We start from the raw sequence: 26,849 nt of genomic DNA, 5'->3' as shown, positions 1-26,849 counted from the left end.
TACAGTTTAATATGAAAAAGAAAACACAGTTTAATTGCAGAACATTTGCAATTATTAGCTTTATTGCACACTATATATAACAAACAAACATAAAGAACCCACATTATTATATTTGCACCAAGTGTAAGAAGGTTTTGGGGCAATTAGGGAAACATTAACATTTAAAAGTCTGAGGGAGTCTGCTGACTGTAAGACTGAATGATATAACAGCAATTGCATTGTACACAGTCCATACAGGAAATGAAAGACATCTGAGATGGGGAGAGAGAAAGAAAGAGAGTCCAAATGTGTGTGTGAAAAGTTGAGTGTAGGGGGTTGGCCAAAAGCTTTTACCACTGGACAGCAGCCAGTGCTCCTCTGGCCAGCAAGAGCAGAGGTGGGGGTGGTGGGTAGTTTCAGCTTATAGCTCCTGTTCCAAATTCAACGTGCCTCCTCAAGCTAACTCTACCACACTGCCTCTTTTTTCTTTCAGTCTACCTGTTAGTGCCAAAAGCACCCTTCTTTTTCTTTATTCCTGACCCACATTCTCCTGTCAGCTGTCCCGGCTAAAATAAAAGGCCCAAAGAATATAATAATCAATCTTGATTTAAAAAAAAAAAAAAAAAAAAAAAAAAAACACCTTTGTATAAAACAGTGTCTTCTTTAATTTAGAGAATCACTGCCTGGGCCAACAAGCACATCATGACTGCAAATGTCACTGGGTTGTCAGCAGTTACAAGAACATAATATTGGGCTGCATCACTGAAATCTCTCATTAAACTGATAATTTACCTCACACACGCCATAAACAATTAAGTGACTGAATGGGTCTATCTGACGCATATCCCAGCAGGCAATGCAGCAATTTTGTTGAACAGACTAATAAGTAGCAGCAACCAGGGAGTTTGGGCATGTTGTGTAAAGGCTGATCCTTGGAGGTTTAGCATTGTATTCGGACTATGAGGTTAAAGAAAGTGTAAAGGGAAGAGTTTTGGAAGAACATCCCTTTTAGGTGCAGCTGTTCTATGTCAGACTGTTCTGGCTCCACTCTGGTGAAGTGAGTGAAAACATTTGATTTGACCTTGACAGGTAGTTGGGAGGTCACTGATTGGCCAGGGCAGTTAGAGAAGGAAGGTTTTTTTCTGGTTTTGAGGAAATTTTCACTAAAAATTTGTTACCACACAGTAAACAAAGCGGTGAGCGAAACACATAAATCAGAGGACCCAGGCACTTAGAGTGTTCAAGATGCAACCAAAACGTGAAGTATGCTTCTGAAAACCAAGCTGGTTGGATTTTTACCTTCTAATTAAACCGCAAGATCACTATTATTTTTAGAACTACTGACACATCTTACTCTGAAGAATCTGACTCATTTAATAACTAGTAACTGCTAATCTTGAGCAAAAAACATATATATATATATATATATATATATATATATATATATATATATATATATATATATATATTTTTTTTTTTTTTACATTGATATGCAAAATACTACAGCCTGGCTTCACAGACAGGGCTTAGGTTAAGCCAGAATTAAGCCATAGTTCAATTAGGACATGTAAGTATTTTTTATAAAAGTGCCTTAGAAAATAACATTACTCGTGTGCATCATGAGACAAAACATTGGCAATGACATATTTTAAGATCAGTCAGTGCAAGTTTCTGACATGCATTTTAGTCTGGTACTAGGCTTAAGCCTTGTCTGTGAAACCGGGGGGGTACATCAATGGAAACATCCAGAGAGCAAGGTGAACAATGTATTGCCAATAATGTACGTTATACAATTTCATTTCTTTTGTATGTCTCATGTATGACCATAAAAACAAATGCATGATAATAATAATTAGTGGTCGACCGATATATCGCCAAGGCCGATATATCGGCCGATATTTGGCATTTCTCAAATATCGGCATCGGCCGATAAGTTTTTCTGTTTGGCCGATGCGTTCGTGGAGGGACTTTTATTTTGATGACCCGACAGTCTTTTATTTTGACGGTGCTCAGAACACAGCTCCTGAACACACAGTGCTCACATTCTCCCTCTTGTTCACTGTCATTGTCAACAGTTCTGTCTAATACGGATAGACGTCTGTCTAATAATCAGACAGAACGGTTAAACAAAGAATTAAAATGTATACAAAGTAGTATTATAACGATTGCTTTTATATTGTTAGTAATAGAAAGGCAAACATTATAATACTTTCTCTTTTGCCGTCAGCATTCAGCAAATATGCTTTTACATCGTTTAAACAAATCTTTGAATGACTAATGAACAACTAATTACAAAAACCTTGCAAACTTAGTCGAATCCAGCTGTGAGATCTTATGAAGTGTGGATGTGTGTCCTGCACGATCGCGTGTTCTCTGTATTACGGTCAGTCCGTGTGTATTGAATGCTGACAGGAGGAGAGTTCAGCTTCACTGACATGCGCGATCGACAAACTTTAAACTCATGATTTTAAATTATGCTTCGCTTCATGCTTTTGCCCAATGTCATATTCATGTCATTTTCACTGTGTGCTGTATGTAAAATGGGTGTTACCTTGGCTTTATTTGAAAAAAATGTGATTCCCAATGTACACAAACTTCCCAGAATACTGAGTGTCCTGTTGGTTATAGTGTTTACTTCCTTTTTATTCATATTTTTATTAAAAATTTGTTTATTTGTGAAAAATACTTAGTCACTTAAAGTATAAGCATGTTTATTTTACACATTTATGTGTAACCATTTCAAATGATTTCTAATTTCTAAAATACAATGAATAAAAATTATTCATTGAATTTACAATTTTTTTAAGGTAAGTGGTTGCAATTGATTTATTTTAGCTACATTTAAATAAATTTAGTTGACTAACAAAAAAAAAATTATTATTAAATGTAGCTAAAATAAATTGTTTGCAACCACTTACCTTTAAAAAATTTAGTACAATTTTTTTCAGTGACATTAAATAAAATTATATCGGCTTTATATTGGCCACCCTGCTTTCCAAGATATCGGCATTGGCTGTTAAAAAACTAATATCGGTCGACCACTAATAATAATGCATAATAATAATAATAAGAAATGTTTCCTGAGCAGCAAATCAGCATATTAGAAAAATCATGTGACACTGAAGACTGGATTAATGATGCTGAAAATTCAACTTTGTCATAGCAGAAATACATTCAATTACAACATAATTTAAACAAATCGAAAACATTTTAAAACTGTAATAATATTTTACAATATTATTGTTTTTACTGTATTTTTGACCAAACACAGCCTTGGGGAACATAAGAGCCTTTATTCAAAAATATATATTTTTTAAATTACCGACTACAAACATTTGAATGGTAGTGTATATCTGTACATTGACAGAGTTTAAGGTTATGTTTGATCCTTTTTAAGAGTTGGCTACATTCTATGGGCAGTTTAAATACACTGTGAAAAAGCACTCAGGCAGACCCCTTGAGGGTGTATGCGCGGGATAGGTCAAGCTCGGGCCAGCTGCATCATGATTTCCCTCTGCTGCTGTACAGCCCACTGCCACCAACAACAGCATTCATTCACACAGCCTGAGCTCAAATCACTCACACATACACTTATCTTATGTGCCATGTCTCTGGTTTTCTCTCAGGCCAAACACAAGGGTGGCTTATTCTGAATGCTATTTTAAGATCTGTATCTTAAATTGTATCCTAAAAATCTATTTGATCATCAAAGATTGATGTCAAAAAATGTTTAATGCAGCAAAGCAACTGTCAGAAGCTTCTGGTCAAAAACATCACTAATTACATGGTAAATGTGGGCTGATTTGTTTCCTTACCTATCTGTAGAGGGTCTTTCACAGCCCTCACTCTATAGAGCTGTTCGCCACGCTGGAACTCATCAGGGCTGCCGTTGGCCAAACAGGAGTATAATCTGCAAGGACAGAGAGAAGAATGAATTTAAACTGAGCATCCTGTCATACTCTAAATCTTAAAGGGCATTCTGGTAACTCACTGGTTAATCTTATTAATCATAAAGGTCATCACAAGCATTTGAAAGCATAGGCTGATAATATATTAGCAATTACAAGACTTTCACCTGATGTCCTCCTCATTCTCTGGAAAGCTCCAGTAGGCAATCCGCAATTGCAGCTGCTCAGGAACGGGAGGATAGACCTTTTCCACCACCTCAAATGGAATATGGAACGCCACCTGCTTGGCCGACAGCTCCACCAGAGGGATGACTTGTCCATCTGAGAAGTGATATCAGAGTTACTTTTTTGTTGCAGGTAAACTACATGCTCAAAGAGTGAAATTAACAGCATCATTGGATATTTAGCAGCAATATGAAGGCGTGTTCACACCAAAACACTTTAATGTAAATGAATGGCTATTAACATGACTATTCAGACTGACACTATTAGCCAACAGATTTATTTTTGAGTAGAGGTGTTCTAATCTCTTTGCCATTGTACTGCAAAGAAAACTGACCAACCAATAAGATTTGTACTGTAAGCACTGTAAAGAAAATGACTTGTTTCAAAGAAAGTCCTACACCAATTTTTTTGCCCAGAACCACTGCTGTTATATAAAATTATGATTTGGTGCCACTCGCAAACTGACTATTTTGCCAAGTGAAAGTGAATAGCAGACATCGATTCAGAACCGACCAAATTTTCATGCTGGTGTGAACAGGTCTTGATTAGTATGGTGAAAAAAAATCACTACTTTCCAGTCACAGCTACTCAACATTAAACAATCAAAAATACTTGGCATTATAGACAAATAGCTGAACAATAGTCACATAGATGGCTGCAGTTCAAACGACTCATTTTGCAACAGAGGGAACAAGACTGAGAAGTGAGTTTCAAGACCTCAGGCAACCTATTTTGTTGTAGATTATTCATATACACTTAAGGCTAAATAAAGAGAAAGAAGGACAGCTGCCAACATGGACTAAATGCTGTTCACTGAGAGTTTTGTATGTGCGGGGGGAGGGGGTGTATTCCAGTATCCTGCAGGATCCTGGATTCAAGTCACCAATTTCCTCCAGACAATGATAAGAGTGGCCAGGCTGTAAGAATGAAAAACACTCAGATAAAAGACACTCCTTCAAGAGCAACTGAATATTTGTGCCTACAGCCTAAAGTGAACTCAGACACAGGTTTCAGTGGCAGTGCATCTAATGAAATTTTATTTTCTACATTGAGCCGCAAGTCTGTAGTCACATACAGTACTTATATCATTAGATATTAGCAAGATCCATCTGAAAGAACACCAACATCAGGAGGTCATTATCATAACAGAGCTTTGGGCAATTGGACTGTAATCCACTGCACTCGGTCACCTTAGAGCTGGATCTCACATTACACTCAGGCAGACACTGCACTGATACACTCTCAATATAACACTATACAAATGCCACATGGAGATTTCACATGAAGCCATGCTATATTTTTCAACACATTATATTATGACTACACTGCCTGTCATGATTAATAACAACTTTAGACTTGACTATGCTAGCATTATAGCACAGCCCTTAAGTGTCTTAGTATTTTTATAAAAGGGTAATTATATAATAAAATATTAAGGACACACCTGCAAGATCAGAAATTAACTTTTTACATAAAGGGTCAATATTTGCCTCTGGAATTGAATTCCTGGGTGGGGGGGGGTTACCTTTGCAAGGGCAATTTTAATAATTACCTTATTAATCGATTTAATCAAACACACTTATTAATTCAAGAACAAAACAAGTGACTGTCTTTACAGGGCTGTCCCAATACCACCATTTGTGGTCTTGGCCACTTAAGTGCATGTGCACATGACAGTCCCAGGTCTGAAACACGGCAAAGCTCGGTGCCCTTAACACACACTAAATCCACACTCTTGAATCATTCATTCAACAGACTCATTCAAACACTCTGATTCATTCAGATATTAAACAACTTACTACGAGCAAGTCATCGAATCTTTCTATCTACTGATTTGTTTAAAAATACTGATTCATTCAAGAATGAAAAAAAAAAAATCACGTTTTTGCTTGAAGATGCACAAAATTTTTTCAGCACTGACATTTGGAACTTTTTCCATTTGCAAAACAAAAGTGAGAATTTTCAATACTGTGCTTACAATGCAAGTTATTCAATAGAAACGAATGAACCACTGAATAAAAGCAGTCCAGCTCCTCAATTTTAAGATTCTTCTAAACGGAAACACACCATATTTTATCTTAGTCCAATACCACAAAGTGTGCCCATTCTACTAAAAATGGGTCATGTTCCGCATTCTTTTATCTAGGGTTAAATCAGCCACCCTTATTCGAAAAGGGCAACTGTCAACTAATGTCAATAAAAAGATTAAAATATTAACCTCACAAAAACATATGCCAATAACCTGCAACTTAACACAGTAGTCAACATTTGAAGTGGATAAAAAAAATTTCATCAATGTTGTCCTAAAACCTATAAACAAAATGCATTCTTGTCTTAGGACAACTTTGATTTACTTTTTTGATCCACTTCAAATGTTGACTACTGTTACTGTATATTACAGTTATCAATATACCCACAGTACAACCTGGTGTTTCGGCTGTCAAACAAAGCATTAAAATAATTGTCATCATGATCAAATAGTAGATGCAAACCACACCATAACAAGACACCCACACAATCTAAAACCAACCGCCAAAAGATGAGACACTAAACTAATTTGGAGATGAATTACCCAGACCACAAACAGATACAAGAATACATTACAGCCAGACAGTGGGAGTCATAGAGACAACGACTTCACAGGGGACAGGTGACTCATTAAAGGTACTGCCAACAAACAGCTGCTCAGCAACGTGTATAAATGTGGGTGAGATCCCATTGAATCAGGTGGCACACTCATAGCCAGTCTTGGCTGACTAAACCATGGTGACCAACAGAAGAAGAGTTAACACAGGCTGAGACACAGCTTTGTCTTTTGTGAGGCAGTGAATAGGTGAGACAGTCTCTCATAAGTGGTCTGCCGTCCCACGGCTCCAAAATCTACCGCCCGCTGCCCAACAACCAGAGAACAAAGACAACCAGCTCACAGAGTGCTATATAAACAGCCACGTCTGAGCAATCGTGTTCCCTCAGTTCCAGCTCCAAGAAAACAGGCACGTGAGATACCCCTGATTTACTTTTAGAACTGATTCGGATAAAAACCAGGGGGGATTTGGTATCTCAAACTGGGCTGTGCAAGATCAGCAGCATTATGCAGATTGATCAAATGGGGCTTTTTTTGTTTAACCACAATCCTCTGCTCTGAGGCAGTGACCTGAACAAGCCAAAGCTCTTTTTACAGCTCTCTGCTGCTCAACTCCACCCAACCCCCCACAACACTCACTCGCTCTCAATCTAAACACCACACAAGGCCTCCCTTTCCAAACTCCCTTAACTCATCCAACAAATGCTACACACTCCGCTCAACTCTCTCTACACACGCACAGCACGGGCTTTTGGTGGGCCGCAGTTTCAGCAGTTTAAGGAACTTGCAGTAATACAGAGTTACTAACCAAAGATGATTCTTACACAATTTTAACACATCACAGGTGTGCTGCAATATCCAAGCTCTAGATTTACAGCTTAGAGAGGAATAAAAATCAAGGATACTGTAAAACAACATTTTCATAGAGAGAAATTTAAGTTAAACCAGAAAAAAGAACTAGTTGTTTTGAAGAATGTTAAGGTTCAAACAACACTGGATCTTACTGACATTCATGGTTTGGTTTTTAAGCATCTTCTTTTGCATTTAAAATATATTATTTATGTGCAACTTAAGAAAAAAATTTAATAAAATGTTTTTAGATATTTTTGATCAAGACTCCACTAATGCAACTTGTACCAAAACAAGTAAAAATATAACGCTGATACATACAAAGTTAACTAATTTGCCAAAAAGGCCCATGTATGGAAGAACAGTTAAACTTGGTAGTTTTGAATGTGCAGGTCACATGACAGTGTTGCCCATAAGTTAGAAATACATACTGAGGTCAAAGGTGCAGCCATGCCAAGGCACGGTGTGCTCACATTACAATGACAGCACATAAACCACTTCACAGAACATGAAGACAATCTTCCATTACCTTTAATCTTCACAGTGGGTGAATTTGGGCCGGCTGACTGTTTCCTCCATCCTCTCCAGTTCTGGCAGAGACTTTCTGCCTCTGATATGAATGAGCACAGGGAGTCCTCCTCAAAACGGTCTGAATCTTCAAAGGAGAACCTCTCTCCGTCTTCCCACTCAGCGAACATCAGTTCCATCACATCTGCTGTGTGGAGACCTGAAAGCTTCAACTGAACGTGCCTCTGCGCTTCTGTTGTTTTGAGAGAGTGACACTCGCTCAGGGGGTGGGGAAACTCACACTCAAACCAAACACTGTGTGAGGGGCACTGCAAAGTCCCTCAAGAAAGCCTGTTTCCTGAAAATATATATTTAGGGTGTCAAACAGAGGTTTTGCACATGACTGTGGTGCAGTTAAGTGAAGTTAATCCATGCTTTTAGACCCCAAATGCTGGAGACACTCAGGGGTCTAGTTCTTGAAAAAAGTGACACAACCCATAGCTAAGATTTCATAAACTTATACACTTCTCTTTTTTAACCTAAGTGTTGTCTTACATTGTCAAGTGTGGACCTACAGGTAAAAAAAAAAACACTCCAGAGATGTATCAGTGGACCTTTGTTGAGGTTTAAATCTTATGAAATAAGGTTTTTAACTCTCCAGTGGTCTGACTACCCGTAAGTACTACCTACATAGAAAGTGGTGTTAACTGACACCAACTGTAGTGACACCCTTGCATGTAAACATGTTAGTAATGTTTAGGGCGTTTTAGCGAGCATGAGCTCTTTTCACTCAGATTTCCATTTAAAGCCCCTCTCCTCTGTTTGTCCTATCAGCTGAGCCTCGAGTCCCACAGCAGCTCCACGGCTAACAAAACAAGAGAGCGCTGAAGAAAAAAATAGGTCCCCAAGTACAACTAATCACCCTGCGCAGGCTTATTTCTCTTAAATAAGGCCATACCACAATAATAAACCTCTGTTAACCCACAACAACCCCGGTACGGCTGTTTTTATGTCGATCGAGGTAGCTCTGCTAACTCCGAAAAGCTAGTCGCTTAGCCTGCTAGCTTTCCGGCTAGCCAGAAATCCCAAACACTTGAAAAACTGTCGAAATAAACGCTGACACGAGCAGTGCTTGTATCCCTACACATAACCAGACGGAATAACACGGTCTTGATGTTTTGACACAAAAGCCTTGGTCCCTTATCCGAGTCTTGGCGATCTACTGGTTAACCAAAACAAACGACTCGCCAGTGCTTTTATCTCAGCATTGTGCCTCTATGTAGGTTTATAGTAAAATCACACGACTAAAATGCAGATTTAACCCCTTGACCAGGACAAACGTCCACCCGTGGAAAACATAATAAATTGTCTTTATGCCACCTCTAGCTGCCTCATATATATGTCTTCTCTTTGTGTGTGAAAGCTTGTCATCCGCTTGTCTTCATGTGTCACCGGCCGGTTCTTTTCTAGTTCTCCGTTTCTAAGCAGCCAGCGCTCTCTGGGTCCAAAATGTCTTTTTAAGCCGACAATTTGGAGTCGAGATCCCCCTTTTCTCTCTGTCCTTTCCCCACTCCTCTCCTTTCCTCTGCTCTGCTCTACTCGGGAAGATGAAGATGGCTCTCCAGCATCAGCTGATCCGCACTTCCGCTCGACATTACAGCCTGGACAAACACTAGTCTCGTTTCAAAGCATTTTGTCTTGCATAACACATTATATGGCAGTTATTTGATCATGGGTATGTGCGTTAGGTCTGGTTCTTAATAATGAATAATTTAGAATGCACTTCAATTGTTTGATTTACCTTAATACTACAGTATCAACAACTGAATATTGTGCAACAGATTATCATGCGTGTCTCCGACTGATTTTGGACACTACAATCAAATAGCCTAAATTAATAACAATAAATGAATACAAGATGGTGACTTGTTTAGAGCCTCTTTGATCTTTGAGCGATGCAAGCCAGAGTTTAATGTTATTATTACACAAATAGTGGATTTTGTTTAACCCTTTCATACCCAGTGTCCATTCCAGTGGACATTCACTTTTATATGTGTGTGTGTGTGTGTGTGTGTGTGTGTGTGTGTGTGTTTTAATTTTATGCCACCCAAATTGATGATTTGTTTGATTACATAATAGTTATATATGGTGCAATGATGTTTTTTTAACAAAACATTATTCCTTTGTAATGAAGTATATGGCAACATGTAACAGGAAAATAAGTCATAATTCTAAATCTGTTTATCTTAAAATAAGTAACTGTTAAAATTTAGTCTAGAGGTGAAATTTGTAAGATATATATATATATATATATATATATATATATATATATATTTAGAGAGAGAGAGATTTACCATATATTAACAACAATGATTTGGAAATATCCAAATCCCTTTCATTTATTTATTTTCAATGAGCCTGTTCCAGTACAGTTAATATGGTCAATGACGATTTTCAACATTTAATACAAACACGTGTTGGAAATAGATGATCATGATGCCAGAACAGTATGCGTTTTTGATTGACATGTTTTTGCTTTCAGATCACCATTTTGCAGATCAAAAAAATAAAAAATAAATAAATAACAAGGAGACAAGGTTATGCGTTCAAACCAGTTTATCTAATTTTTCCATCTTGGTGTCTAAACATCTGACTATTCACAGTTTCTCTAAACCAGTGTTTAATCATGGCTAAATATGACATATTAGCAGCCTTTACATTTTTACATAATTACATCAAAGTTCCTTTTTGGGATTGATTAATAACAGACCGTTCATAGAATATTAAGAACCAAAGCATCTACATCATTTGAACCGTTTGGACTACATGGAATTGTAATTGGTATTGTGTAAACTTGACTAATTACTAAAGCGATCTTCTCCATCTCTCTTTCTGTCAATGCCTAATTTCAGTATTTCTTGATTGGGACACCAGCTGGAACAAAACAGCACCACTGTTATAGCTCAATTCATTAATCAAAGCAAGAAACAATGAATTTATAAGTGAATGTCTTCTTGTTATGTAAATAAATACAACAATATACCTGAAAAAACACCAGAACATTCCTGTATCGCGCTTCTGTATCAGCTGCGCCACAAGGATAGGCTTTTTACCCGTATTTACACTTTGGTTTGAAAGCAAACAGTACATCGGCGCAGCACGGCTGACACAGAAGAAAGTACACCATCTGCATACTGCTCAGAATTGCCAAAATGGCGCTACGCTGATTTGGAGAGACACAGAGGAGAGGAATTGTTGAATAAAGTTGTTATTTTTGTTTTCTTTGTGTACAAAAAGTGTTCTCGTCACTTCATAATGTTACGGTTGAATCACTGATGGCAGATGGACTATTCTGACGATGCTTTTCATACTTTCCTGGATCTTGACACTGTTATTTATTTGGCATTATGAGACAGTCTCAAGCCTACCGGTTTTCATCCAAAATATATGTTCTATGCACCTAAAACGAACTAATCTCTTAAACATTACCTGTGGTATTTAGGGAGGAACTGTGGTTACCATGGTAATTGTTGAAATGGAGTAACCCTTTAACAGTCCAATACTTCATATCAGTGATATTATTACATTATCTGTTGGGTAGGAGCTTGAGAAAAATCTTTGCATTGTTATATGTATAAATAAACTGAACATACTATTTTCTGACACTGGTTTTCTGCATCCCCTTGAAAAATTCAATCATAAGCTCAATAATTCCAACATATAAGTGGAATGTAATGAATCTTTACATATATGCATGTCATTACTTGTCTTAATTAACTCCAGCATAACAAAAGACATTTAAGTGCAATATGTGAACTAATTTAAGAACCTGATTCAGAAGAGCCAGACCAGAACACAGACGTCCCACAGATGCTCCATTTATATGGCATGCAGATTAGTGCAAAATGACTTATTTACAAAGGCTTATCCGTTGACGACCTTTCAATCCCGGAAAACTCTGCTCACTTAATGCAGCTGTCCCTCAAAAACATGTGGCTTCATGTTCTTGTGCATGTTCACGAATGCTTCAAGTATACAGAAATGGAATTGAAATGGCTTGGTGCAAGTAGTAAAATGTGCAACACATAAAACAGGATCAAACCAGCTTTAAACTTAATAGCCAGCTGGTAATTATGTAGGCATTACATAATATATAATTTATACAATGCGGTAAGTGGTTTTAATGTCAACACTGTAATATCACGCTTTGCCAGTACTGTGGGTGACTTTCTCTATCCACTTCAGGAACCGGCCGACCCGTGTGTACACACCGGGATAGGTGGGGTCGCCACAACCGTGACCCCAGGAGATGATTCCTGTGAGCATCCAGTGGCCAGCCTCACCCTGGCACACCAGTGGCCCCCCACTGTCACCCTGACAACTGTCCACACGCCGATGGTTCGACAAGCTGCCGGCACACAACATGCGGCTGGTGAAGCGACTGCCGTAACGTTTTTTACACTTCCAGGAGGGCAGTAACGGAACCCAGGCTTGCAGCAGTGTTCGGGAATACTCTGAGTCTAATACAAGAGACAAGAAGAGAAAAAAACGTTAGTGCTTTTTATTTTAAAACACCTTTTTGATGTATGTAAATATTACATAAAAAATATACACTTCCATTCAAAAGTTTGGGATCAGTTTGGAATTAAGATTTTTTTCTTTTTTCAGAAATGTAACTTTTTTAAAGATTTAAAATGAAATGTAAAATTAAAAAATAATCAAAAGTGACAGTAAAGACATTTATGTTACAAAGGATTTCTATTTCAAATAGAAGCTGTTCAATCAAAGAGTCCTGAGAAAAAATGTATCACTGTTTCCATAAAAATATTAAGCAGCACAGCGGTTTTCAACACTGATAAAAAGAAGAAATGTTGCTTGAGCATCAAATCAGTAAATCTGAATGATCTGTGACATTAAAGACTGGAGAGATGGCTGCTGAAAATATAGCATCACAGGAATAAATTACATTAAAAAAAAAAAAATATTTTAAATGATAATAACATTTCACAATATTCCTGGTTTTACGTATATTTTTGGTCAAATACTGTAAATAAAGTCTTGGTGTACAGAGACTTTAAAGGGGTCATATGATGCTGCTAAAAGGAACATTATTTGGTGTATTTGGTGAAATGCAATGTGTTTATGCGGTTTAAGGTTCAAAAACACATTATTTTCCATATAATGTACATTATTATTTCTCCTCTATGCCCCGCCTTTCTGAAATGCGTAGATTTTTACAAAGCTCATTGTTCTGAAAAGCGAGGTGTGCTCTGATTGGCCAGCTATCCAGTGCGTTGGGATTGGCCGAATACCTCTAGTGTGTGACGGAAATGTTACGCCCCTTAACATACTGTGATGCCGTCTCCCAGGCCAGCAGCACGAGACTCAGTCCGGCTGCTCTGCTCGTGCACATCCCATCATCGGTTCTCTTTTAGCAGTTCAGTCAATGTACTGTTAGGAGTAACTGAATAACTCGGGATATTGGTTTATTTAGCATCGGAGTGTAAGGCACGTTTATAAACCGAATAACTTAAGTTATTTGTGGATTAGTGCGTACTGGTGACGTGAACCATTTCAAACGATTCTGTTGGATTTGGTGAACTGGTTCGACCGGTTCACTAAGAAGATCCTGTTAAATAGAAAGATTCGTTCACGATCCGGACATCACTAGACGAGACAAAAACAATAAAAACCCATTACAAACGAGGCATTTGTTGCATCCAATGGGGACATAATTACTGATTATAGTGACTTATACTGTCTTTTTATGTGTTGCATTGCATTGCATCGTGCCACATAAACATAAAACAGGCTGTGAGTCAGAAGCGCCAGACTGTCCTTGCAAAGTTTGAAATGCCCAACTTTATAGAAACAGCCTTTGTGCCACAGATGCATTGCAGGCTACTGGTTCAGGAAACAGTCCTCATCCTCCATAAAATGTGCAGCACACATCTGAATATTTGGGTTAAACTGTTCTGGAACAGTGTTGAAATACAACTTAACCACTGATTTCTAGTTGTGTCCAAACAAATAGTTTCGCTTTCACAATGAAACACACAGCGTCTCCACGACATGGCACCAGCGGCAACAGAGAAAATACAAGTTGCGCCTTCTTTCTTTGCGTGAACATTTGGGCAGTGTTATGAAAAATCTTCCCACATAGTGACATAGACATGTGCAGGAGTGTTAAACCGAGCCGTTTTAGGGGGGTGTGGTTGACTTTAAACTTTTATAAAGAATATCTTTTTGGATTTGAGACTTTAGTCCTTTCAACTTTACAGATCTTCTTTATGCACCAAGAGTTTGTAACACTCCAAAGAGAAAGGAATAAATCTCATCATATGACCCCTTCAAAAAAACTCACCAACCCCACACTTGTAAACAGTACTGTGTTTAAATTTTAACATTATAATTTTTGCATATTTTTTGCAAAGTTATTTGGTTTGCATATTTATATTGTTTGTTTGTTTTTTTACCCAGAATTATTAGCTAAGGTCTTCCATTCCAAAAAAAATTATTAGTCATCATAAATGTATTGAATTTCTTTAAATATGTTTGAGTTTGCAGTACCTGTAATTCCCCAGCCGGTGATAACACAGGCAATAGGCCTCTTGCCCCTCCTGTTGCTCTGAGGAGGAAGGCAAACTGCATTAGTGTGCGGGTTAAAGGCCACACAATTCCCATCTGTGCCCTTCAGCTTCAGTAAGGCAATATCATACTCCCAGCCCTGGCTGTGGTACTTCCTGTGGATCACGATGCGCTCAGGAGAAAGAGTGCGCTCAAAGTCATCCCTCTCCTCTGTGTGGTAGTCACCGAGCCGCAGCACATAACGGGAGGGGTCTGAACCAAACCTGAAAAAAGAGATGTTCATGCACAGCACGTTTATTTATCGCCTAACTGTCAGGAATGACAGACATTGTAGCAAAGTAGTGTTTGTCATTCTCTTTAGAGCCACTAGATGTCAGGAGAGTCTTTCTCTCGCCTCTTGAAGCAATGAGCAGCAGTAATGACCCAACAGGAATTGATAAGAGTCGCCCCACAAAGTGGATGGGTGCCTTTCGATTGAGACCTCAGCCACAGAGATACTTGCCACGGCCAGTCACCCCTAAACGACAGTCACAGATGGTTTAACACACATGTGCCAAGTTCTAAAAAATGTACTGTTTAGAAATGTACTCCTTGCCTTACACATCTTAATCATTATTTTATTTGATTATTTTATATATATATATATATATATATATATATATATATATATATATATATATATATATATATATATATATATATATAAATCTCCATTCCAAGGAAGTCATATGGGTTTGACATAAAATAATGACATAATTTTAATTTTTGGTGAACTATACCTTAACTCAAAACCTTTTTGCTATCAAACACGATTATAAAGCTAATGACATTTTTCTGTTGTAACTGTAAATAAACAAACATTATATATTGCTCCCCTGTGAACAGAGATTAATAAACACAATGCACATGTTACAATGTTAGTGAATAAAATAAACCATGACGTTCATTACCGCAGAGACTTGTCTCCTCCGATGATCCTTCTCCTGCGCCTTTGTGTGTTGGGTCTCAAACCACATTCCTGCTTGCTCATGCTTCTGTACTTTATGGGTTCAGTGGTGAAGTCACAGATAACCCCTGCGTCCTCACTGTGCCTGCAATCATGGGCGTCCGGACCCACAGCTGAACACTCCCCTAATGAAGCCTCTGTCCCAGCACAATTCACATTATCCAGATGGATGGGTCCCTGACCCTCACCAAAATAAGCCATGGAGCGGGCCTTCGAGACCCCACTGAAATTGTTAAAGGGAAAGACGTACAAATAAGTGTCTGAAAATGTGTGTTTATCTTCTTTCATCGCATGAAACAGGCTTACACAAATCCTAGCTGTCTGCAGACCACTCCAGCACTGATGTCATTCCAACCATCATCACACACACTGCCCCACTGGCCGTTAATAAAGACCTCTACGCGGCCCTCCTTACGGCTCTCGCCATCCACCAGCCTCACCAGGGGACCTAGAACCACAGCACAGGAAAGATGGACCTCTATATACCTGGATGAGTAGTGGATTATATGATTGAGAATAAAAAAAATTACAGTCTTTTTTTAAAGGGTGATGTTGTGCAAAATCACATATGAAATACCATATCATATCATATATTTAAAAAAAAATCATATATCAGGTGTTCAATTGGCTATGGGCACTCTTGTTATTCAGTACTAGAATTGAATGCCTAATTAGAAATGACAGAAACAATTTTATGGTATATTTATATATATTTAATAATTATAAGCTACATATAAAAATGCATTTCATTATATGTACGTACATGTATAAGCATGTCATTACAATATAAAAGATGATGTCTTCTAGTATCCTATTTGTTTTGGAGGGCTCTTAAAAAAAGTGTAGTGGACTTGTTTCTTAACATCTGGTTCAGATATTGTGCTACTCTTGATGATGATAATGCTAATAAAAGTTTTTACATAGAGTTTACAAACCTGTGGCAAGAGGCACTTCAGGGATCTCATTGTTCTGTCCTTCTCTTTCACAGCGTATGCCCACATCCTCAGTGTGAGAGCAGTCATGCTGTCCCCACTGACCGTGAACACAGTCCAGCAGAGAGCTCTCTCCCCCTTCACATGTCACCTCATCCAGCAGGATCAACCCTGTACCCTCTCCCATAACATCCCATCTGGAGCCCACCTCAGCTCGCCCTTCTGTTTGGACAAACAGCAGTATTGCGGTACCTAAATGAAACAAACTTCCTGGTCTCCTGAGACCAAAAGATCTCAAATCAAACTTGAAATCATCTAGCATGCAAAAAATGTGCTGCTTTTAAAATTACTGCTTTTAAGTAGCACATTATATGCTTGCATTCAAGAACTATGTTATCAACAGGACAAATACATAGCTTACTGATAACCCAGCTGTCGACACACCACCTGGGCGTGACGGCCGGTCCAGTTGTCATCACACACTGTGCCCCATTCTCCAGCGTGATAAACCTCAAGACGTCCTTCCCATGGGCTATCAGCTCCTACTAGACGCAACACTCCATCTACAGCAGCATTAGCATGTCTATGTTTAATCAGTGCACTTATACAAACAAATAAAATGCTGATAAAAGTAAAAGGGTTTTGGTCCTTGAAGTATTTGAAATGTACTACATAGTTTGACACAGCTTGTGTCACATCTTCACCTGAAAACGGGTTGCACGAGACTCCAGCGTCCTCCATGTGATCACAGTTGTGCTGGCCCCAGGGCGCATGAGGGCATTCCTCCAGAGACAGCTCATTTCCTGTGCAGTGCACTCCGTCCAGCATGATAGGACCAGTGCCCTGCCCAAAGTGCGCCCATGTCCATGCCTTTGGTACACCACTGAAAACAAACACATGCCTGTGATTCATTCCCTTATCAAAACAGTTAAGATACACTGCCGATTAAAAGTTTGGGCTCAGTGAGATGTTTTGAAAGACGTCTCTTACGCTCACCAAGGCTGCGTTTATTTGATAAAAAAACAGTAAAAATGGTAATATTATTACAAAAATATTAAACTGTAAAATATCATTAAAATTGAAAAATAATAATAATTTAATATGTTTTAAGTGGCATTTATTTAGTTCTAATGTTGGCAAAGTTTAATTTCATTACTCCAGTGTCATATAATCCTTACACAAGTACACAAAAAATACAATTCGGAACCAAAAACCCTCCACTAAAATAAAAAATAAAAATTAAAAACTATACAATCCTTCTCACACAACTGAAAAAAAAATTAAAAACTTTATTGCGACTTTTTATCTCACAATTCTGACTTTATTTCTCAAAATTGTGACTTTTTTCTCACAATTTTGACTTTAGTCTCTCCAATTGCGAGTTATATCTTGCAATTCTAACTTTCTATAACTTGCAATTTCGAGTTTTGTATCACGCAATTCTGAGAAAAAAAGTAGTCAGAATTTCAACACGTTTGTTTTCACGCAATTGTGAGGGAAAAATGTCAGAATTGTGAGATAAAAAGTCGCAGTAATCTTTTTTTTATTTTTATTTTTTATCCAGTGGCGGAAACGGGCTTCCATAGAAAACAGTTCAAGGAAACCATAATACAATTTCTTTTTACAGAGTTCTGTGATGAATAAAAAGTCTAATTTAATGCATCCTTACTGAATAAAAAAGTATTAACTTCTAAAAAAAAATCTTTCTGACGCTAATCATTTAAATAATAGTGTAATTTTAAAGACCATAACAAGGAGGAAGAGAGATATAAAGGCATATGGAACTATATTAGTTTATTGTACATAACTTTGTAATGATACTTACATTGCAAAGTCATTCAAAACAATCACTGGCTATGTACAGAAGAGGACTGATGTACTGAAAAGTGTATGTTACACGGATGGTGAAGGAATTAAAATTCTATCCCACTGCAGACTCCTGGAGTGAATCCCTGCACCCCATCAATCATTCATACACTCCATCCATTCATCTATATTAATAAAGTTCACTTGCTGTGCTAGTGTGTGCATTTGTGTGTGTAAAATGACAGTCCTTATAGGCAGCACTGATTTGTGCATGACATCATCAGTGTCTTCCAGCTCTTGTAAATGCTTTAAGTCAAATCATTTGTGCAAAGTGTTTCTAAATTTTGCTAAACAAAACAGAAACATCCTGATGATGATACAAAAGCTTTCAAGCAACATTAGAAGACCTTGCAATAGATCAGTTTGAGATCATATCCTTGTAATAATGCTATAAGACAAGGTTTTTTTTTTTTTCAAATGGAAAGCCATAACACAGTTATTGAATTTGATATAACTACAGTTTCATTCTTTCTAGTCTAAAATCAAATATTTTATCAGTTCTTCCATCGAAAAATACTATGTTTTTTATTTCAACATGTTTTATACATATAACATTACTTTAAAAGAAGGTAGAAACAATACTTGAAATAGTTTTTGCTTTAACACAGTGACGATATAAAAAAAACTTTATAAAATTGAAAAAACGATACTTGTTAAAAAATATTTTAAAATTATTTACGGTAATTGAAAGTAAAGATGATGACACAATGTAATATTGAAGTCCTTGGCATAAAAAAATTGCTAACCCTGTGCGTACAACACACATATGATAATGATTTCTTACCCCAATCCTAACTGTCGGCCGGCAAACAACTTCATGCATTTCAATATATCCCATTCGTCATCACAGATAGTGGCCCCACCTCCCATTATGGTACACCTCCACACGCCCCTCGAAATCCTCAAGGCCTCCCACGAGCCTAAGTGGGGCACCATGGCCTGAACAAAACAAAAGTCCAAATCAAATCAATATTCATTCATTAATTCAATGCAGTGGATGATGCATAGGACAAAATAATTAGTGTGACATTTGCACACTTCTTGAGAGCAGAAGCTTAAAATATGCTTCAGTACGGAACCCTTTTACAAGATATCGAGATCTCTCATAATGCTTTGAAGCATGTATGTGTGCATGGTAAAGGATGGGGAACTGTGTAAGGGACTCTTGGCTAAGCACTTCATGAGCTCTCAGATTGCTTTCTCCTTCCTACTGTTTCACTGTGTGAATAATTCACAGCTATCTCTCTAAATATACAGATCCGTTTTAGCAAAATACTTTATATTAGTTCCCCATTACAACAGGCAGACTGTTTATGACCACTAATTCTGTCACTCATGAATTCTGTCTTCATTTAGCTCCACAGAAGGCCGTTCCACACGCCTAAAACCACCACTGTTGAAAATATAGTTATTAGATTCATGATCAGCAGATTACAGGAAGACTCAGCTATCGATTTATGAACTGACTGAACTGTGACTCTGAGAAACAAAAAATGAGAAGGCATGCTACAAAGATAACTTTTTTAACTTGCATTTCTCATATTAAAATATATCTATATTATTACAGTACAGGTCAAAAGTTTGGAAAACATTACTATTTTTAATGTTTTTGAAAGGAAGTTTAACCTTCTGCTCATCAAGCCGCATTTATTTGATCAAAAAATCAGAGGCACAAAATTGTAATATTGTGATATATTATTACAATTTAAACTAATTGTTTTTAAATTTATTATACTTAAATTATCCATTTATTTCTGTGATGCAAAGCGGAATTTGTAGGATCATTTATCACATGATCCTTTAGAAACTCATTCTAATATGATGATTCATTATCAAATTGTTTTGGAACAGTTCTGCTGCTTAATATTTTTTCAGAAACATGTGATACTTTTTTAGGATACTTTGATGAATAAAAAAAAACAAAAAAATTAAAAAAAAAAAAGAAGCTATGTTTTTAAAATATAAATATGTTTGTAATAACAATATACACTACTGGTCAGTAATTTGGGTGTCATGTTAATTTTTTTTTCTTTCTTTTTGTTAAATAACAATCAATACTTTTATCAGCAGCTAGGATGGTGTTAAATTGATAAAAAGACCCCCTCCCCCGATAGTAAAGAAACATATATTATTAGAAATATATTATTACGAATTTTGCTTTTAGTGATTTGAATAAATGCAGATCTTTTTAACCTTGTATTCATCAAATATATTAGACAGCAGAACTGTTTTCCCACACTCATAATAAATTTGTTCAGGAATATTAGAATGCCATTTCTAAATGATCATGTGATAGACTGGAGCGTTACATGCTTGACACTGCAAGGCCCAGGACTGAGTCACTTCACTGATGCTGAAAACCAGTCAGCTCTTTGCAATCACACGGAATACCCTTTTTTTTGTTTAAGTATATTCAAATAGAAAACTATTATTTTAAAGCCTGTAATAATATTTTCACAAATTACTGTTTTCTTCTGTATTTTTGCATCAACACCACGAACACAGCAGGCTTGATGAGCATGAGAGACTTCTTTCAAAAAACATTAAAAATAGTAATGTTTCCAAACTTTTGACCTGACTACTTATATATATATATATATCTAATATATATATATATTATGTATTATGTGGGTGTGTGTGGAGTGTGTGTGTGTGTGTGTGTGTGTGTGGTGTGGGGAATGTAATGTTATGGTGTATTAAGTGATTTGCCTTGAAAAAAATATATTTCATAAGTTTGGGGTCAGTGGGGTTTTTTTTTTTCAGCAAGGATGCATTTAAATGACCAATAATTGGACAGTAAAGACAACTTAAAATGTTCGAAATGATTACAATTTCAAATAACATTCTGTTCTCTTTATTCATCAAAGAATTCCCCCAGTTTTCACAAACTTGGCTGTTTCATGAGCAGCAAATTCATCATATGACAATGATTCTGAAGGATCACGTGACACTCAAGGGACTGGAATAATTGTGCTTAAAATTCAGCGTTGCCATTCCAGGAATAAATGACATTTAAAAAATATTATCAACATAGAAAACCAGTTATTATAAATTGTGATTAACATTCACTGTATCACTGTTTGTATTGTTTTTGATACAAAATAAATCCAGCCTTGGTGAACATAAGAGACGTCTTAAAAAAAAAATAATCAATAATTAATAATAATCATACTAATCACAAACTTTGGCACTAGTATACATCACAATGAATAATTATCAGGATTCTCCACCTAAATAAAACAAGCGTACCCTCAGGTACTGCACACACCCACTCCGGCCTCATTTCCATGGTTACAATCACGGAGGACATTACTTTCCTGCTCCGGCACTTCAGAGAGGAATCCTTCATTTGCATGCAGCCAAGATAGTTTCAAAGGAAAGAGACCAGAACAGGTCCGAAATAGGATAGTCGAAGAGCAGTGCCGATTTCACGTTTGGGAGTAGTTGGCAGGTAATTAAATGACAGCACATGTGGGTCGTTAATCATACAGCGCCTCTAAATGATAATGAATAACAGTTTGCAGCTTATACCCCAAGCCTCAGATTGTCTACAGACCAACACTGGCCATCTCGAATCAGTCACGGTGGGTGTCACATACTGCTCCCCACGGCCATTTTAGATACACCTCAAGACGACCACTCTTATTAGAGGAACCCCCCACTCTTCGCCTCACCTGGAGAATAGAAAAAAAGTGCAGAATCAAACATATTCAGGGATTTAGGAATGATAGCGTGTACCAAAACTGTTATGCTTTGAACTTGCTTTAGACAGATAACAAAAAAGCAAAATTAAAATAAAAAATAATAATTTATTATCAGATAAACTAAATATAGATATATTATATTTAATTTGAATGCATTTAATTATAAAAATATTATTTATATTTTATTTGTTTCTTATCCGCACTGTGCTCCCCATCATTTTAACATTCATTTTTATATGTTATGTTATGTTATGTTATGTTATGTTATATGTTATGTATAGTTTGGTTTATTGGCTGATTTATGTGTTTCTGAAGGTTTATGGAAAAAATAACTGGAGACTGGAAAGGCATAGTGCATTATTAAAAAGTTTTTTTTTTTTTCTAAATAATGTATGACCATAAGTTAATTTGAAAGGTAGTCTACATCTAGCACATATTCTCCAAATGTACTGTAGCTTATCTCTTAACACAGCATGTTATATACACAACCTTTTATTCTTTCTTGGAAAAAAATGCCATTTTTAATAGTCTTAATTTTTATAGTCTTAGCATGAGAGCAGACATCCTGAAATGAAATTAGGTTTTACTGCCATCTTCTTTCTCCTTGACTAGAGGACAACTTAAGGAAAAGTGGCACTGCTTTACCCCCTCTCTCCCCCATTTACAGACTCTGTGAATCAGCTCTCTATAATTTAGGACAGAATGATCACATTAGAGACACTCTGTGTCTTGCAAATTATCATCTTGCTGCCACACTGTCATGCGCACACAGACATGAATTTAAATGCACACTCTAATTGTTTGAGTCTGTAACCGTGTTTAATGTTATTACATAGAACGGGAAAGGAGGAGAGAGGCGACCGAGATAATCACAGCTCACAGAGATAAGGCAAACAGATTTCAACACTAGCTCAGTACTGAACCACAGACACAGCCAGGTGATGACAGACCAGCACAAAGAGATCCAGGAAGCGTCTACCGGACACTTAAAATGGGAGTAACAAATGTGCATAGTGATGTAAGTCTGACTGATTATTAGACCAGCAATCCATAGAGAGGAAGATGAATGAAGACAATAAACAGAGAGGGACGGAGAGAATCCTTGACTGCTGTTAGCTCACTGACAGACACACTGTGGCTGTGTGCTGTGACACTGCAGTAATAAACATCACTCAGCTTCTGTACAACAACACCTACACCCCTAATATAACAGTTATGGCCTACAAATACTCACCAGGACACATTCATAATAAACACAAACACTCACGGTCAGGATTTAATATGGTTTATTCTAACAGCCTATTTATATGTAAAGGTCCTTATTGTGTTGTGGTCCTATTTAAAGTGTATACAGTACAATGCATATTTTTAGTCTTTCGCTATGTTTTTCTGTACAGTCTCTATACAAATAAAACCAAAAAAAATAAAAATAAAATCTATAAAATAAATACATTTATTTATGCTTTTGTTAGCTCAAGAAAGGCATGTTTTGGTTATTATGGTGAATAATTTGCTTGAATAATTAATAATAATAACTTTTTAAGAAATAGCCTATACTTTTACCAGCCTGTTGAATTGCATTTGATATGTCTATAAGATATTTAGTGGATAAATTTACCCAATTATAAATTAGTTGGGTCATATCTCTGATGGACCACAGGTTAGTCACACATGCTAGTAGATCTCCTGTAAATGAAACAACCTAAAAGCGACATTTTCTTGCACAGTAAAAACGCACGTGTTGGGTGGTTTGAACTCACTCCTTCACACAAAACTCAAAGTAATACAAAAAGCTCTTAAAAATGAAAAAATGAAGCTTTTTGTAAAATATGTCAAAAATGTGAAGCGAAGGCCAGTCAGGAGGGCTCACCCTGGTGGCAGTGCGCAGTAGGCCCATCCGATGGCTCCTGACTTCTGTCTGAAAAAGCACCAGGGTTTGGATCCCGTCGGTCAGGGTTTCTACATTGGTTGTGGTCACTTGATCCACGGTTGGGGTACTGCAGCATGTAGTCTGGAAAGTCAGTCCATTTTTAGACAGGAAGGAGCCAGAGTCTGTCTGAGACACAGATCCATTGTAATAGCCCAGCTCGAGTGAAGCCCTCCAGAAGCAGGGACAAGAGGACCTAAGGGAAACACACACACACACACACACACAAAGTTATAAGTAAAATTCAACATTTCATTTATGAGAGAAATTCCCTTGATGGAGCAAAAAAAATAGCACATTTTGAAATGCAGTGGCAAATAAAGGTCAACTCGTTGTAAAAATTCTTGACATGAAAAATGCAGTAATGCACTTGACCCTAAAATGACCTTGTGTTAACTCAAACTGGCAGTGTTAGCCAAACCTAAGGTGAGGATGCTTATTAGCTGTTTTATTGTGAAACATTTTTCTCTATCCCTTTTCTCTGGAAACCCCTATAGTGCTTCCTCTGGGTTCAGAGGGTGGGGACAGCAGTGTGAAGACACTATGAAGGCTTACTGCACTGCTGGAACAGCAAGACCCATGAGGACCCACTGTCGTGTTGTGTTATACAACTGTGTGTATGTATGGGTGTATTATTGATGGGTATATGTGGGTTGATATATTTATATGTACTATGCACTAAAATACAAATATTATATATTTGAATTATATAATAATATCAAACAAAGAATAAAAATAATAATGTAATAAAAATAAATACATATATTACATTTATTTGATATTAACTATATATACAGTATTTATAATTGTATTATATATTCTAATATTTTACATATAATATATTTACCTCTTTTTTAAATGACTGGTTTATGCTAAAAAATGAAAATGTTTCTTTTTAGAGGTAGGGTAGAAAAAGTCTATGGTAACATTCTCAATTTAGACCTGGAATGATATTGGCAATATGTGATGATGATATTGTGTGTTGTTTGAGGCACAAGGACACACAGTATATTTTCTAAACTATTTACCTTTGTGTGGACAGATTCTGATTCAATAATTTTACTTTTGCTTGCTTGCAGTCTATTCAGCATGCATCAAATAATCAGGAAGATCCTTCTTCCAAATGATTCTAATCAAAACAATTAAATTAAACAGAAATATGTGTGACTTTGGGCCACAGTGAGCAAAATTACATGCTGCAAGTCTCTTGTGAGAAGCATTCTCTAATACATTTTATGGGCGACAATACAGTTTCATGCTTTACTATGGGTTTTTTAAATTAATTTTTAAGCATTTAAACTATAATTTAATACACATACTTAGTAGAAATATTCTTATGCTATTCATCCAGCTAAGTATGCAGCACTTAGTCTGTCCTTTATTTTCATTTCAGGACTATGTGATGACTAGACAGGAAAAGAAAGTCCTGTGCTGGGCCCATTTTCCAAGTCCAAAGCAAAGAGACAGATGTTAAATCCAAACTCTACCTAGACAGGAGAAGGATATGTTAAATAGAAGTCGCAGGAGCATTCATAAAATGGAATGAAGTCAGGTTTTTAAAAAGTACTCAAAAAGGACATAACCTTAAAGCAGTTAGGGTTACTGAAAGCAAAAACATACACTCTCAGGATTTGTTTAGGGAAGTAACAACAGTTTTACCAAAGGGAACCTTATCACCACAAATAAATGTTAAAAAAAATCCCACTGTTTTGATTTTTTTCAAAAAAAAAAAAAAAAAAACTACTGAGAATGTATGGGTTTAGCTTCTCAGATAGCTGTTGTGCAGGACCAGACAGAGCTAATGTGCCCTCTAGTCTCTTCTTTTTTTTTAGAAGCAGATGCTAAAACCCCTAGGAGAAAAAAAGCTGTACTTTTGTGAAAAGTGGTAATGGCAGAAAAGTATTTTACACCTGCATGTGTACACAAGCTAACAACCCAGGACGGACACGAAGCCTAACCCTGCTTGCTTGTGTAGATTGCTCCCATACAATCTTGTCTGAGGAGCAATTGTTGCGTTGAGTAGTTCTTTAACCTCTGCTGTAGGGAACTCATCAACGAAATATATATCTGACTGCAGATTGGTTTGCATTAGTTAATGTTGTATTAGAAAAGCCAAGCAGGAATGTGTTTTTTGCCATTGAACGAGATGCTCTTTACGAAAACAAAATACCTGTGACATTTCAGTCACGACCAGTAATGAGTATGTGTCTGATTAGGTGGCATAATTAATTTCCCAAGCAAATGCACACAAAAGAGATGCCGGTATATTGCCAATTCTGAAAAAAAAAAAAAAAAAAAGATTCCAGATTGCACCTTTATTTAACTTTTAACAAATAGTAAAAACAAGTAAATGCAGTGGGTGCCTACCTGAGATCTGCAGTGTATTCAGGTACACAACGCTTTTTCCTGCCTATGAAGACAAAATAAGCAGAGTCAATTAACTTCTTTAACTAATACAAATGTATTTAAAGTACCAGTTTTTTGACCATGTACCATGGTAATTCTTTGAAATACCTTGAATAACCATTTAAATGGCATGGTAAATGAATGGGTAAGATTTGGAATTGGTATTTTGTTCCCTTTGCCTAAAGCCACTGATCGAGTGGTGCCTTGTTGTTCTGGTATGAAGTCACCTTCCAAAACCTTCACCCTCTCTGTTCCTCCCTGGTGTAATGTGCTGCGACACCACTGCTCTAGCTGGTTTCCTAATTTAACATTCTAATGAACATGGAATTGAATATTGTTGGCTCTGTGACAAATTGCTTATGTTCCTC

At 36.9% G+C, this 26,849-nt stretch overlaps 1 protein-coding gene and 1 pseudogene across 1 annotated transcript in view; both read right to left on the bottom strand.

Moving 5' to 3' along the window:
* Positions 1–9,718, bottom strand: part of LOC109069407 (zinc finger SWIM domain-containing protein 8-like) — a 32,433-nt gene extending 22,715 nt beyond the window's left edge. Inside the window, exons 1-3 of the mRNA XM_042768833.1 lie at positions 8,075–9,718; positions 4,055–4,208; positions 3,795–3,889 (exon numbers count right to left, since the gene is read on the bottom strand). Coding sequence (XP_042624767.1) covers positions 3,795–3,889; positions 4,055–4,208; positions 8,075–8,252 — 427 coding nt within the window. The 5' untranslated portion in view covers positions 8,253–9,718. The remainder of the gene's footprint in view (positions 1–3,794; positions 3,890–4,054; positions 4,209–8,074) is intronic.
* A 1,859-nt stretch (positions 9,719–11,577) lies between these two features.
* On the bottom strand, positions 11,578–26,571 carry LOC109058968 (annotated as a pseudogene).
* Between the last annotated feature and the right edge of the window lie 278 nt (positions 26,572–26,849).

This window comes from Cyprinus carpio, chromosome A13 (assembly GCF_018340385.1).
Source record: "Cyprinus carpio isolate SPL01 chromosome A13, ASM1834038v1, whole genome shotgun sequence".
In the NCBI taxonomy this organism is placed as follows: Eukaryota; Metazoa; Chordata; class Actinopteri; order Cypriniformes; family Cyprinidae; genus Cyprinus; species Cyprinus carpio.
Note: the sequence above shows the minus strand (reverse complement) of the source record. Positions and strands in the feature narration are given on the sequence as shown.